The 16,672-nt window shown below is 38.2% G+C and overlaps 2 protein-coding genes across 2 annotated transcripts in view; one reads left to right on the forward strand and one right to left on the reverse strand.

The window, feature by feature from the left end:
* The first annotated feature begins 5,084 nt into the window (after nt 1-5,084).
* Nucleotides 5,085-14,733, forward strand: LOC110057311 (transmembrane prolyl 4-hydroxylase-like). The gene is made up of 11 exons (XM_020763904.2): nt 5,085-5,313; nt 6,400-6,481; nt 6,855-7,030; nt 8,205-8,263; nt 8,534-8,568; nt 9,089-9,254; nt 9,941-9,998; nt 10,745-10,857; nt 11,561-11,651; nt 12,219-12,345; nt 14,234-14,733. Exons 1-11 carry the CDS (start codon nt 5,194-5,196, stop codon nt 14,575-14,577), a joined length of 1,371 nt encoding a protein of 456 aa, XP_020619563.2. The 5' UTR covers nt 5,085-5,193; the 3' UTR covers nt 14,578-14,733.
* Nucleotides 14,734-15,895: 1,162 nt separating this feature from the next.
* LOC149114298 (PHD finger protein 24-like) overlaps nt 15,896-16,672 on the reverse strand; it is a 6,674-nt gene continuing 5,897 nt past the window's right edge. Inside the window, exon 6 of the mRNA XM_089286776.1 lies at nt 15,896-16,533. Coding sequence (XP_089142902.1) covers nt 16,144-16,533 — 390 coding nt within the window. The 3' untranslated portion in view covers nt 15,896-16,143. The remainder of the gene's footprint in view (nt 16,534-16,672) is intronic.

The raw sequence follows: 16,672 nt of genomic DNA on the forward strand, positions 1-16,672 counted from the left end.
TGCGTAACCACTATGACGTCACGGAGATCATCCAACGTTTCGTTTCACTTCCTTTGTATTGCCGCTGAGAAAGATTACGAAATATGGCTCTAGAATAGGCCGTATTCTTATTCCCGGTATTGAGCTGGAACTAGCTTGCAACTGGGGCTGATGCAGGAAATCTTTTCAAATGAAAATGATATTAAGACGAAATCCGATAGGGGATCGAGTAATTTGGTTTTCCGTGGACAAAAACCTAGTACCACAATAATTTTAAGTATATTAAAAACCGTTTTGCATTTCCTAAAAGCTAAAGATGTAAATAGTAGCATGAAATGACGCCAAAGACAATTTCCCATGGAATCTCGAGCAATTAAATTCTAAAACTCAGAGCAATTGTGCAAACACAGGTAAAATTTCAACATCAGTTTCATTTCACCCGTACTTTCAAGTGTTTCACATGAACTTCAAAATTTGTTTTCGACATCTGGTGTTGTTAGAAATGATTTCTTTTGAGGGGATATTTAAAAAGGTCGCGCAGAAGTTTGCAATACGGTCCAAATAATCTTAGTACAAAGTTTTTGTCCACTTGTTACTCGAACTTTACGTGGATTCCTTCTTAATCTCTTTTTAATGGTATCCCCCCTGCATGGGCCTCCATCGTTAGCTAGATTCAGTCCAATAGCGAGAATACGGATATGGCCAACTCGGTCAGTCTCAAGACAAAAACCTCGAACTAAAACTCCTCTTGAAAACGTACACACAAAGAGTTTCTCAATACTTTTTCCTCTAATACCTCGTCGACGTTACGCAGCATCAATTAATATTAATCATTACTCTTAAGTTAGGTTAATAACAACAACAACAACAACAACAACAATAACTTTATTAATGTGTCAAATACATTCTAGCCGAGGAAAAAAACCCTCTACTAATAGGGGACACATAAAATAAATAAAATAAATTATAAAATTTAAAAACCTAAATTTGATATTTACAATAAAAAGAGACTAAAATTTAACTACATTATTTACAGTAATTCCAACAATTCTAAAATAATTCATTCGTAAGTAGATCATGTGCTACATAAAACACAGTTCTCGCATTCATGTTCAATTTTCTGTGAAAGATTAGTTAACGTGATCTGTCTTTTAAAAGATTGTAGAGACGGTAAGTTTCACCTATTAGCGGCGATCCTTTATTCATAAGTTCAACGCTACACAATATTGTAGTGGTAAAGACACCTCGCCCCTACGGAACATGAAACTCAATTAAACCCGGATGCGCAGACTTGATTTAAGTAACATCCTTGAAGGCTTTAGTGGCTGCCATCTGTGTAATCCATGATTTTAGGTTCCCGGACACTTCATAAAGCCGACTCTGGAAATAGGCCACTTCCGAGTTACCGTGTTCCTCTGTTTCAAAACGAGTCCTCAAACTTTTCATATGAAAATGATTTTGATTTCCATGAAAATGAACCTGTGAGGGGAACAGTCGAAATACATCGTCATGTAAATGGTTTTGCACGTAGACTCGTTTTGGCAGAGAGACAAAAGGCAGCTCGGAAAAGATCTATTGTCAAAAGCCTTTGATTATCGCTGAATATCTTACTACGCCTGCCTATGCGTACTATCCGTACCGTACCGTATGTCGGCTTATGCGTACCAGCCTGTTTAGAGAACAAATTATGAACGAGATCAAGCAGTCTTTAGAATTATAAAAGACGCTAATTCATGGAAAACATCTACTATGCTCTATCTTGTCAGAAACTTCGCAGATGATATTGATGATAATTTTAGGAATGAAAACTCTGCCTATAAGTTGACGCAAAACACACTGCATCTGTGTGCTTTCGCTCCAAACTAACTCATCTATTACCTACCATTGTCGTTTTCAAAACTTTTGGCCCCAAAATCAAATAAATAAATACATAGCATAAACGACCTTATTTTAAAAAAAAACTATTGCGCAATATTGTTCATTTGCGTAATCTTTCTCAACGGCAATACAAAGAAAGTTAAAAATTAATATGCTGAAGTTGAGGAAAATGACACTGAATGATCTCCGTGCGTCATGATGGTTACGCAAGGAAGCAAAGAAGTGAATGCCTTTTAGAATTCTTGGCTACCCGAAATCTGTAGGTCCAGCTGAGCGCAATGGATAACTCTTCGGCTCAAAGAGGTCAAGGAAAGTCAAGCTCCACATCCTCGGTGGTAGAAAGCAAAAAACTCAACGTCGACTTTCACGACAACCCAGAGGAGAAAAATGGCGCATCTAGATCTGCTGGCTGTCGTCCAACCCAAGAAATGTTAGACTTCTGCTATCAAAAAAGCAAAGAACTAAAGCGTTACAAGAGAGATTATGAAGAGGCTGCTTATAGATGTTATGGACCTATCCCCTGCGGAGTGGTTCCCCAGAAGTTTCGCGAAAGAATGGCCGAGATACTAAAAAACGTGGTTCAACGGTATGAGGTTATGTCATCGGCGCAGTTCTCTAAAGCCACAGACAACGTACTATGGGACAAGAACATTATTGACTTAGTTGCAGAAAACCCGGCCACTTCGAAGCTATCCTATCGCGGTATAGCTGAAGAAAGGGTTCATTTTATTGCTACATTAGCTTTAAATGATGTTCGTAAATTAAGATTTAATAACTGTAAAATTTTTTTTAAATGTTTGCTGTCGTTTCGTTATTTCTCTCGTAGATGTCCGAGCGGGAATTTACATACTTAAGTTGTCAGTAGTAATTTTTCTGACCTCTCTTGTTCATATTTTCAACTTTTTTTTTATTTCTATAGCGCTTATCGTAACTGTACAAGGATTAGTGGATTTAATTGTTTATTATGTGTGTATTGTTTCAGTTTATAACATAACTGAGATACTACGCGCCCTCTCATTGGTCCATAGGTGTGTTTAGATGAGAGTATGTGAACACGGTTGTGATGTTTTAGATTCACGCGAATTCTTGAGAAATATTTTATAAAAGCAATAGAGTACTTTTTTCGTGTTTATATGGCCTCATCTAGCTAGCTATTTGAAGTCCGTGAATATGTTTGGTTGCCTTCACCGTTGTCTACCCGCTGATAGACCAATGATAGCGCGTGCGTTATGAAATTTTTCATGTTTTAGGGGTAAAAAATACCTAATTAATGTTGTAGACAATATTTTGTAGATCATAGTATCCACCAAAACAGTAGTATTCTTAGCACTCGATTTCATGATGAGCGATGTTCAGATTGGCTGTGCCTAGTTGATTATTTGCTCAAAGAAAACTCAACCGACTCATTGACAAATATTGTCTCAATAATACTGTGACGTTTTTGCAGTATTTACTCAATTGTATATAGAACCTAAGACCAAAAGATTAATTCTCCCCACTTTGTACACTGATCTGGAAAACGATAGTCCCTTTATTCCAATTTTCTGTTGTTTTGGTTTGTTTGTTTGTTTTTTGCTTGTTTGTTTGTTTGTTTGTTTTTTCGGCACATGTCGGCGTAAACACGCTGTTGTCGCCCTTTTTTCTCTTTAATTTATAAACTCTAATTAGTTTTCCAAGGTCTACCTGGTGAACCTAAGTATTGTAGCCTGCAAAAGCTCAAAAAAGATTTTGCCTTTTTTTCTTCGCTATTTTGGCGTTGTTTAATCCAAACATAGCAAAGACCCAAGGAGCATTTAGATTGCATAACATGTGTTTACAGTTGCCGTTCATGCTTTCCAACCTTTGAAAACAAAACTCTGTGCGATAACAATTTTAAGTAGGCAATGTGAAATTAATTCTTCAAAAAGGACTGTTATGTTTCCAGTTGTTTCACCAATTGCTTTAACGGGAAGCACAAATAACAAAATGAACAGAACGGCATAACGTAGCTGCTATGTTTCACGGAATAAAGAAACAATTATTATATGTTTTCAAAGCCAAAGTAAATGATTCATCTTGCGATTACAATTTTTGGAACAATTCTTGATAACAACTCTTTAGTGAGAGCAGTTCTGTCCTTGGAGAAGAGAAAAATGCTGGCTGATGTAACATTCTGTTTTAAGGAACTCAAGATGAAAATTAATATTGAAAAAAAAATCAAAATTGAAAATCTATATTGAGTTTTATTCAGAGGGGGACCGCTACTCCCTTATAATTAGTCATAACGAAATATGCTTGGATAAATGTGTTGGAACACAGTGTTTTTCCACAGAATATCAGATACTTGGAATCGTTTTCCAATAAAAACTCGAAGTGCTACGAAAGTACATAAGTTTAAGGCAAGAGCTAAGAGGTTTTTCATGGAGTTATGGGTACTCTAACCCCAGTTTTTTAAAGTTTTACTTTTTACACGGTTAGTACTACTTAGATATAATGTGTACTTCTAATCAATTCGGTGATCTGTTTTTAAATGGGATCCTGAACACTTTTACAGATTACCTCTTTTTTAGAAATTTATTATTTTGTGTTTGCATGAAATTATTTTAGCGCCACGAATTGTAGTCATGCAATATGTCTATTACTGAAATCCATGAAATCAGTGATGTTTGCCCAGCTAGGCTGGAAGAAAACCAGGGTGTTGCCATCGCAATTTTTGGATCAACACCTGAAAATAATTCTTTATGAGAGATGTTCAACCTTTTTATACACTTACGCAGTGCATATTTAATAACTAGCAAAGGGCAACTCCGCTGATTTTCCGATCACAGCAAGAAATTAAACTAAGGTTGCGGCTGAAACACACAATTTTGTGATTACAACTTTCCCCTTCATCACTTCTCATTATAGATAAAAGAATTTTTAATCGCGAGAATTCTTTCCGGTTTTTATACCTGTTCCAAAAACAAGACATTTAAATTGCAAAACACGTGTTTACAGAAAACAATATTTCCAACACTGCGAATGGAAAAGAATTCTCGCATATAAAATTAAGTTTACGGGCGCTTTTTGTAGAGGAATTGACTACCAGAAACAACCGTGTTTTGAATTTGTCCACGGAATATCAGTTACTAGGTCTTCTTTACCAGCTTAATGTGTTGTGTAGAAACGTTCACTAAATTTACCCAACAGCTGTCAGTACTGGTTAAGACTCCTTTTGTTACGTCACTACCTTTGCTTTGTTCGTGTGCAGGAACCTGCCCGAAAACCTTGCAAAATCCATATTGATCGCAAGCCTCGCATACAAATCTTCATTTATCACACGGTTTCAAAGGAGAAGATCCCTCGATTTAAGCAAGCATGGAAAAATGGAGATACTTTGCCGTGTTCGGTCTTGTTTTACTATACTGCTTATTGGAAGTGAGCAGCGAGGAATTGGACAAAACCAAATGGACTCCAAAACTGCGTGAGCCGGTGAAGGTAAGCTTAAAATTCTCAAATGGTTCAAGAACACTATTTTGGTATCGTTAACTGATAAACTGAACGCTAACTTGCTGATATAACGAACGATAGTAATTATAGTCAATTTATCAGCTATTCTTAAGATTTTACTATAATGAGGCAATTGGCGAACTCAGACGACCACGTGTGTAAAGCATTTTCTTTTAATTGAAACACACAATCCGTCAGTTGAGATCTTAGCGAACACAGATATTTCTGAAAGTGTTCTTAACTTAAACATTTTCTCCACTTTATTCAGCTCGTCTTTGACTATATCAGATTGTCATTTTAAAATAATTCTGACATTCTCTACGTCATAGTTGGCTGCGGATACAATCGCTTGTGAGTGGTCCCTACCAAATGGGTATTCGCAAGAAAAAATTAATTCGCGAACATCCAAAGTGGTAGGTATCGAAATAAGCTGTATTCACGCGATAACTAAAAGCGACTTAACTGAAAAAAGTCACCATCCTTTCCATCATCCCAGTTTCATTTATAGAAACTTTTTCACGATCTTCAAATTCTCCCAACGGTTGCTTAAAAAAATGTATAGAGATGAGTACAAGGAATTTGCATGTTGATAATCCCAATGCCTCACCCTATGCACCAGGGTCGTGTTGTTCAAAGCCCGAGTTAAGCTAACCCAGGATTAGCTAGCGAGAATTTTGATTTTAGTTTTGTAACTTTTCGGTGAGGTTTCCTGTTAATATTGTTTGTCCTTCAGTTTTGAGTTTGAATGATCTCAAACTACACAAAACCTAACCACTCAAAAGCATTCAAGTTATACAGGAAAAATAATACTTCAGTTAACTTTTAATCCTGGGAACGCATTGACCGCTTCTCGAAAAACTTGGCCCAGAACTCTTGCCCTCAACTAACCTGCGCGTATGTTCATCCTCTTATCACTGAGTAACGGCGGAGTTAGTTATATGGTATCAGAGTATACGGAACATTTTCTTGACCGCTGTTTTCTTTTTCAGCTGTGTTGGCAAAACTTAATACTTGATACCGTACTCTTTTCGCAATCTCATTATCATTTCTAATATTTTTTCTCTCTAAATGAAGATTGGTCATGAAGAAGAGGTGGTGATGTTTCCATTTCACAAAAGAAAAGTGAAGACGATCAGCATGAAACCGCCGATATTTGGTGAGTTTTATTTGAAGATGCATCAGCTACAAGTCAAGGATATGCCGAATTTACCAAGACTATTTTACAGTTGTCTGCTCAGTGACCTGGCCTTTGAATGGCAGCGAAGCTGGAAGCTACCTTGCTTTGACACAGACCTTACTGCTTTCGTTGTGTAAATCAAGTTGTTCTAGTCCTAACTAGTTTACATATATATATGCGTGCGCAAAACAGACGTTTGTATCAAAGCAAGGTCACCTTTAGCCTCGCTTGCAATTATGGGCCAGGTAACTGAGCACACAACTAACTTGAGATGAGTCCCCTATCTCTATTGGTTAGACAGTGTTCGCTGAAAATTTTATTTAAATGCCTTTTGTTCTGATTTCGATTCAAGAGATTTCAAATTTTCTGACTGAAGTGGAATGTGATCACCTGATCAGCTACGCAAAGCGCCTTGGTTTGGAGAAGAGTCCTCTTGCCAAGGCAAACGAGACCATTGATGATGAAACATCGGAGAGGACTTTTAAAATATGGGATAACAACGATGACGGATTTATAGAGCCTGTTGAGGTATGTATCGTCAGTTAATTTAGTCAACTCCTTCAATGCTTGATAATATAATTACACATGTATTTTGACAAAATATCAACAAAATATGCGGCTTTGAAACCCTAATCGACATATTTAATGAATACTCGATAGAAAAATCACCTGATCACGTGTTCACAAAACGTGACTAGCCGCACGACAAAATAGAAAATAGAAACTCCTCATGAAACGGAATAAAAAGAAACATCGTTTAAATAGGATTTTAACATTCTGTAGACTTCCGTTCACCAAACTTAATGCGGTATTCATGCGGAAATTAAGCCTATATCCCTTTGAGGGGCCTACCATGTTAGATAAAAAGAATTGAAAGATTTTTTGTCATTATTTCGTAAAGAACATGCTTCAGAATAAACTGACCAATAATTTATGGTTTAGGGCCAAGTTGTTCGAAAGCTGGTTGACGCTAAGCTGCGAACACAGACGTATTTCCGGCTGTCGTTTGTCTCCGCCGAAAAATAACGTCTGCGAACCCGAGCCAACAAACGATTTCTGTGATGTAGGAATTCTAAGCCAATCACAGTTTAGCTCAAATAGCCCCAGAACTACTGCGCGAGGTATTCGCTGCGAGAAGCACTCGAGTTTCATTCTATCATGGAATCTGATTGGCCAAAGAGGAAACAAAAGTCATTACGTCACAGAAATCGTTTCCTGGCTAGGGTTCGCAGACGTTATTTTTTGGCGGAGACAAGCGACAGCCAGGAATACGTCTGCGTTCGCAGGCTAGGTTGACGCTAACCCAGGATTAAAAGTTAGCCGGCCGCAGTCTTAATCTTTCACTGACTGCTTTTGTTTTATGTACTTTGAGGTTATTCAAACTCAAAACTGAAGGAAAAATAAGATAAACAGAAAACCTCGCTGAAAAGTTACAAAACTGAAATCAAAATCCTCGCTCACCCTGATTTAACTCAATCCGGCCCTGAGGGATCACTATAGCTAATTAAAGAAATGGATGACAATTGAAGAAATTTCGAACGCTTGCAAGTTTAGTTCAGCTTGATTAGATTGATTTTTTTTCAAATTCTTCGTTCAACTTGAAACCCACACAATAATTCATTCCCATCGTTTAGTCAGAGCTTAGTTTAATAAATAGTTTAAGCAAACATAACAGAAGTATAATTTGCTGTAAATCTTTCAGATAATGCATGTTCGTGGAAAGGAAGACCTATATTTCACTGAGGACGATCTTCTTGAAATGTAAGGAATATTTCTTTCTTGCGATTACCTCTTCCTTTGTAAGATTACACAAACAGTAACTGTAATTCACATTCCTTGCAAAATTTGCTGTTGCTCGAATAAACGAATTATCTGTGAAAGCCAGTAACTGTTAATTATAAAATAACATTCATCGATCGCGTCTTCTGATCGGCTGATGGGTGACCTTCGATTTGAGCGGAGCAATTACTTCCAAAGTGGCTTGAAAATGTGCAGCGTTTTTCATGAATAATATTTTTTGTTGCTTACTAGGTTTAAAGATCTTAACATGGACAAAGATGACAACGGTGAGTCTATTATATTGAGCAAGCAACGCCGCAATGTAAGCAAGGAGTGGATGCATGACAGGAGATCACTTATTAAATTATTTTCATCCATTTGTCAATTAATAGTTTAATTTTTACACCAAAATAAATATCTTTGACGCCAGTCGCTACTTTTACGCTCAATAGTAAAGAAAATCCTGCTTTGCGAGTTTGTCACGTTTATGATTTCCTTTCCTTTCCTCCAAATCCCAGTTTGACACCACTCCAACCCGAAACACACACATGCAATTTGTTTCGGTGACTCGCTTCAACTTGAAAGCCAAACACTGTGTCTTTTAACAGTCTATTTATGTTGCAACGAGAAAATAAAATGACCAGGTAAGTGCTTGGAAAGAAATACTTATTGATGATGATTGCAATCAATATGTAGAATTACTGCCACTGGAAGTTTTCACTTATCAACTTACACCAAGCGAGAAGTATATTCTCAGGGTCAAAAACCGACCTATTCGTTCCTTTTTTTATTTCCTTCTAATTTTAGGAAAAATCGATTTTGAAGAATTCAGCAAAGTAACTGTTCCAGTCATGAAAGACTACTTCGACAAAGTACGAAGGACAAAGCCTCGACTGCGCAGTCGCAATAGTCGCCAAGTTTGGATGTTTCACAATGATCCCAAGTACCCAATCCTCTCGGATTTTCACGGCAGGTAGGAGACTGGTGCCAATCAAAAAACATCTTTAAAAAATATCTTTTCAGTGAAGGCGTTGTCTACATCGCGCAATGTTCAATATACGACTTGACACCCAACGATGGTGCGTGACAAGCTGCAGACAAAAGTGGCGTCACAGGTTCGAGGAAACTGACTACAGTCAGTAAAAATTCTGGCATTGGATCAGTCACGTGCTAGGTAGAGAAACCACTAACTTCTCGAAAATAGACTCTCAGACGGACACCACAGGGTAAAAGGAAGAGAGGCCATCCCAAATCCAACTAGAGGAGGACTGCAGAGGCAGAACTTCAGGTCCTAAACCTCAACTGGGAGCATGCCACACGGCTTGCCAAGGAGCGACAAAGATGGAGGAGACTTGTTAATGCCCCATGCGCCAGTCGGCGTCTAACGTTGGCGTGAAACTGGCAAAATAGTTGCGTGGCAAACTGCTATTAGGATTCCACAAACTAAAATGAGAAGTCGTTCTTGCTTTTTGTAATGATTGCACCGCACCAACTCGCGTTGTTTGCTGAGACAAATTATTTCTGGAATCAGACTGAATATTGCTTTCTGTATTAGGACATTAGCGTCAGTACCAATAGGTTCTTGAAACTGAAGTTTTTAGCCTCTCCGCGTCCTTTTCTCCTCTTGACAATTTATTTTCTTTCTCTTCTTTTTGTTAGATTGTCGCGTTTAAGTCTACTTCCAGAAGAATTTATCAACAGTACAGAACCTTTACAGGTACGTAACCGTGTTAACCGTCACTTGAAGCAGAAGAATCTTGAAGCTGAACTTTCATGTTCCGCTATTCTTCAAGAGCTTTAGAACATTTTTTTTCATTCAAACTTTAAAACGAATAAGTGGCCAATGTGATATTGTTGCTAAATACGAAAGGGAACCGCTGCCCTTATCAGTGGTTACCGCATTGTCACTCCAAATAGACGCTGTCTGGGTTTGACTGGATAATAGCCAGAGTCATTACGTTGTGCCATTGGGCAAGACACTCTCACTCTCGCTATATTCATCCGGGATTGTAAATGAGTACTAGCGAACTGCAAAGAAACCTGACAGTTTGCAAAGTGCCCAGAGTCCCGGGGGGGGGGGGGCAGGAGTAGCAATCCTCATACCGGCTTCATTGCCCTTCATGCTACAGAACAAACGTTACTATGCTCCGAAATAGAGACAGTGTTTCATCGGGATATCGAAACATGTTCATTGGGATATCCAAACACCGAGAAGAGAGTTGAGATGTTTGGATAGCCGATGAAACAGTGTCTCGAGTGTTTGATATATCTCCTCAATTACAACAAAAACTAAGGAGAAAACGGAGAAGTAAAATCGTCAAAATCAATGCTAATTAAGACCAGGTATCCAAAACTCCTTCAAGGTTGTGATTTTCTTTGTTTTAACTTGATGAATTATCAATGAGTTTGGGAACCGTCATTCAAAATGTTTATAATCTCATTTCACTTTTTCACACATGTCAGGTCGTTAAGTATGACGTTCACGGCCATTACCACTGTCATCACGATTCAGATGAACTTCAAAAGGACCTGCCGTGCTGCTCTTTCTCCAAAGACGAAGACTGTCGACTATGCAGGTTAGGAGTGTAAAGACTAATAAAATAATCAACAACTTTTTTTTTCCTTTTGTGAAGACCACGAGGCAAGCGGGGAGGTCACTCAGTTTCCCCCAAGAATAAAAAAAAAGAAATAGCCCTTTTCTAGATTGAGTGGTTTGTTTTCCCATTACAGACCACGTGATATTATCGAGAGAATGGTTCTTTAATCCATCTAAAAATTATTCATTTATATACAGCGACTATTTGAAATTTGAAAGCAAGGATTCTCAAGAGTGTCATCACATGGTCTGAAACGGGGCAACAAACCACCCAAGCTAAAAAGGTCTGTTGCACTCAAAATTAGTCAGAGCATGCTTTCTCTTTCCCTGAGTTTCAGTTTCAAATCCCACCGAAGGGTATAAGCCGTGTTAAGGTCGCGTCCCATCACAGGAAATTTGAGGCATCAGAGTTAAAGCCCTTAGGTTTGAGTAATTTAACTACCGTGCGATGTAGTAATCAAACAAAGCTTTAAAAGTTATCAAGACATTCTTAGAAAGTATAACTACTATACAGATTTTGAACATACATGCGTAGACTAACCCTAATTGCCTTTCGAACTTATTATAAATGAACGGAGCATATACTCCATCAACATAGCGAAACTAAAGACGTTTTGCAGAATTTTGCTACCGCGTGCAACAAAATCAAACATGTTTATAACTTTATTATTGCTATATTGCAGACTTGCCACAGTCTTGTTGTACTTAAACGAACCCGAAAAAGGCGGAGAGACAGCGTTTCCTCTAGCGGACAACGAAACGTTTTCAACAGAGGTATGGACGAAAATAAATGATTATAAGAGCATAAGAGACATTCAATCGACAGAACAACGAACTGTTTTTCGTTAAACTGCAGACACCGAGTATTGGCTGAGCCCGTCGTAGAAATTTCTTTGTCAGCTTGGTTGCCAAGCAACATGACGTACTAGTGTTGCCAAGGCTGACGTCACATGGACGTCACAATTTTAATAGCGGCGCACTTTTAGTTTAGAGTCCACTTTCTTTTACTAAACAATCAGTCACAGAGCCAACTCTTCGCGCTCTGCCAAGAGAGTGTACTAGAATCGGATTGTAGCCTTTTCGCTACGGAGAATAGCTGGGATAAGGTAATTAATACACCCTTTTTGCATATAGTAATTGTATTTACACAGTTCCTCTCTCCACCCAGGAAAACACAGAAGTTTGCTGGGGCAATAACCTAACAATTACAAAATTCTTAGAGTTTACCTGCGATGGACTAGCATCCCATCCTTGAGAAATATCTCGTCTAGTCGCAAAGCGAGAGTTTTGGAGTTTTAACTATCATCAACACTTGTAAATTGTCTGTTCCTCTGTTGGCAGGCTTGGGAGAAAGGAGAGGGTTGGAAGTGCAATCTCGCTCAAAACTGCCACAAAAGTAACCTTGTCGTTAAACCAGAGAAAGGGAAGGCGATCATGTGGTACAACCATTTTCTGGACAAAAACACAGGTACATAAATGTGTCCGGCTTTGTTTGCTTATTAATGTTTTGCCAGTATTGTGGCCTGTGGATGATGAACTTTTCTTTTTCGAAATAAACTATGTGGCTCTATGTGCGCGGCAAATTCACTCGACAGGCTTAGTTCAAGCTGTGGTCGTTTTAATGTCTGGGATTGAGTAAGACAATGTATAAAAGCGTCTCAGAGATTTAAGTTTAGGTTATGTCCTAGTGATGAATGACTTAGGCTTGTTAATGTGACTTTCCAGGAGCAAAGCCACGTGTAGATTATGGCTTAACAGGAGCTTGAACCACTCGAACGCACATTGTAATTCAAAGTAACCAGGTCACAGTAAAATCAATCGTTAGCGTTTATTGGAAGGAGCGATGAATCAACAATATAGAAATCAGGATAACAAAATAGAGATGATCTTGTGATATGAAGTCGTTGTGATTGTGATTGTGTGGTTCGAACTAAAAGCAAAACGATACAAAAGGCTTATGTAACCTAATACTAGCTAAGATACAAAACATAAATCAAGGATACCGATGGAATATAAATCTTAAACTATAACGACACGATTACAACTAAAATATATGTAGCAAAGACTTACTTTGATCTTGCTCCTGCGAGGGTAGCAATGGCAGAAACGATAGCTTAGCACGATAGCGATGGCAGCGATAGCATAAAATAACAGCGAAAGCGTAGATGGCGTAACTAAACTGATAAAAATGTGGTGTCTCTAATTACATGATTCCAAAGGTTATATTACGAAAGTTGCATTGACCACAGCAATCACAGTATGAATAGCAAAAACTTAAAAAATGTACATAATCGTTAATAAGTAATAGTTATTTATAATAAGCAAAACAAAGAAGAAAACGAGTTACGAAAGTAACAGTTAATTCATTTTAAAAACAAAGAACACAAAGAACACAAAAAAGCCAGCAAACTTACTGTTGGTTGTTCCTCTTGTCCACATGAGAAAAAATATTGCTGATCCGCCAAAAATATTTTTCCTGTCTGTCCACATGCAGGACAGTCATGTCGTGCAAACTGTATCGTTTTAGGAAAAGAACTTACTTTAGACTTGGAATAAATAAAATAAAGTCAATGAGAGACACGTTATTTTGAACAAATTGAAGTCCTGGGGAAAGCTATTATTCCTAATGAAAATTTCTAACCAAACGTCAGAATCACGGAAACCCGATACGGAGATAGGCAAACCTCTTGACCTTCCTTGGCTTTACAATTAAGTTTCTAATTTGCTCATGCCTGGCCTCGTAGATCAGCCCGTAGAACAACGAAACTTCAGTTTTGGAAGACTCAGGCTCAAAGGTCATCAAGGTCAAGCATTCTTCTTCGCTTCAAGTCGTTTATTTATTTCCAAGGGTAATTTTCGAGAGGAAATTTAGAGGGCTGACCCCAAATATACTCATAGCACCAGCATACCGGCACATCATTTCCATTATTCAGAGCTACATACCATTTTTGCCTTTCAATGAAACATACCTGGCCATTGCAGTTGCCTTTGTCTATCACATGAAGATCGTTTGATCTGTTTATTGAGGACACGATCGCGAGCTGTCAACCTGAAGAAAATTATCGAGCCATGTGCGAGAAAATTCACGCTTTTAAATGGTGAAAAGCCACATACAGTAGACGCGGACGGTAACCATAGCATACACTGATAACTGAGGTTCGTCTTTGTGCCAGTTCATTCGTGATAGTCTCGATTTTCGTTGAACAAACAGCTGTTATAAGTGTATCACTTTCAAACTCACTTTCGACGCCATTTTGACCTTGACCACAACTCTCGGCCAAGACTGGGTACGAAAACAAAATTTGCTGGCCGGGGAGGGGTCGATAGACTTGTGTTCACACTTTATTTTCTTGCAGGCTGGCTCGGTGAGCCTGACCAGCTCTCGCAACACGGCGGGTGTGATGTGTTAGAGGGCACAAAATGGGTTGCAAACCTCTGGTTGACCTTAGTAGGGGAGCCCGGTACAGACGAAGCTTTCAAGGGCTGGATTGATTACGGGAAAGACGAGAGTAAATACAAACTAGGGACGAACTGGAGAGGAGAGGCGATAAAAACAGGCGAAGAAACGAAGGAAACTCAAGAGAATCAAGAAGGAGCTGCAACGAAAAAAGATGAAGAAACGAGAAAAGAGAAAGAAAAAACTCTCAAGGAAGCCAAAGAAAGTGGGGATGGTTCATATGATGTTAAGCTTGAACTCTGATTACAAAAGATGCATGGAGACAAGTAAAGAAAGTGTTTTTGAACTCTAGGCTTTAACCCATGCTCGTGTTAAGATTGGGTTAAAAGCTATTGCGCTTTGTTATATTGCATTAACATTTTCAACAAATTAACTCTTTTGATTGATTCGTACAAAACAGTTTTGCGTGTTTAGGGGACACCTCCTAGTTTTTTGGGGAGTGCTTTGTTTCACAATTGATTCCGATTGGAGGAAAAACCTACCATGGCTTACACAATAGCCTTTTACAGCTCGGATGCTCATTGTGCTGTCACGCATTACGTGACAAGCTCAAAGTACGTCGGGAACCCGGTGTTAGGCGCATTATTGGTACATGGCCCTAAGAGAAAAAAAAAAGGACGGTGACTACCCTACATTACAGGGTATTGGAAAACGTTCAATACTTGTACTACACTTGACTATTTAGGGAAATCACTAAGCTCGTCATGTCTCTCTATTTTTCAAGTGTTCTTCTCAAATTAAATTCATCGATAATTCATCAAGTTTAAACAAAGGAAATCATGACGGTGACGGTGTTTGGATATCTGATCTTATTTAGAATAGATTTTCACGATTTTATTTCTCCGCTTTCTCCTTAGTTTTAGTTCAGATTGATAAGATATGTCAAACACTGAAGACAGTGAAAGTGAAGAATGATCATCGCAGTAAATTTTCCAATTTAAGCAATTGGAAAGAAGAAAAATGATCATTTGTTTAGGCTTTGAACAGACACTGAACTCATTACCAGTGTTTGACACCTCATTGGAATGAACATGAACATTGAACAGCTATCTTAATCTTAACTTATTCAATTTCGCACCTCTACCATTGGTATAAATTAGTTTACTTTTCGCACAAATATTTTTTAACTTGAAAATGGTGCCAGGATGACACCGAAACGTCGTTGCTCAGTTTTTTCGCTAATCTTTATTGTTAACTGGAAAGAAGAAGCCTGAAAAAAATCAGGGCTTCAAAGGGAATTCAAATATTGATTTTTTTTTTTTTTTACAGGCTTTTTCTTTCCAATTGCTTAAATTGGAAAATTTACTGCGATGATCATTTTTCACTTTCAACTACAACCGCAGTTCAAATACGAATTATTTCAAATATTCCTCACTGAAGACAGTGTTTGACGAAATTACCAAACACCTCGTGGTTCGTCGAAAATACTCCGCTACGCGTAGTGCTTTCAACTCTCTTCTCAGTGTTTGGAAATGTGGTCAAACACGGTCTTTCATGTTTGATCTATCTGAAAGAATTTAGCAAGCTGTCCTTAGCGGGTTTTTTTTTTTTTTTTGTCCAAAAAAAAACACCTTTTCAGTTGATTAGCGGGGACTTGCACTGGGTTGTATGTATAATTTGATTTTAATTAATACTCAATCCCTAGTGTTGAACAATATCATACACTGGTGCTCTAATTCGACTTCAGCTAAATGACTCAGTAACTTGCCCAGAACCAGCTGTATGTACTTCTACTGTAGACGTGGCGAAAAAGAAAAGAAAAATTAATACAGAGCTTTCCTAGCTATATACAAGATAAATCATCTTTTGCTAATAGCATTCGTCATCGTCTTCCTCTTCCTCAAATTCATGAACAAACTTTTCCATTCTTGGAATGTAGGGTCGCGTTGAACCTGTATTCGGTCGAGCGGCAAGGATATACAAAGCGTGGCTCAACAAGAAGTCTTTCCACTTGACTATGTCACACCGCTGATGCATCGATTGTGCATTAGGCTCAATATCCATGACCCATTCAGTTTCAAGCCAATCCCAAACCGGTATCTCTCCTCGTTGGCGATTTATTAACGAAAGATACCAGTTTTTATATACCAATCGAGATGTATGTTTGCTGATTTCACCTTCGCCCTCCGGATCAAGCGCTTTGAAGAATTCTCTGAAGTTGAAAATTTCTTGTTTCGTCAGAAGAGGAAAAAGTTTTTTCTGAAACAGTAAAGAACACGTTCAAGTTTACCAGCATAATACTCACGCGCTATAAACTCGACTAAAAGCTGTTTTTCTGTAACTCCATAGGAATACAAAACTGACGTATTTCCATAAGTGATCTAACAATAAAGAGGTG

This window comes from Orbicella faveolata, unplaced genomic scaffold (genome assembly GCF_042242905.1).
Source record: "Orbicella faveolata isolate gen_17 unplaced genomic scaffold, um_ofav_v1 contig_14, whole genome shotgun sequence".
In the NCBI taxonomy this organism is placed as follows: Eukaryota; Metazoa; Cnidaria; class Anthozoa; order Scleractinia; family Merulinidae; genus Orbicella; species Orbicella faveolata.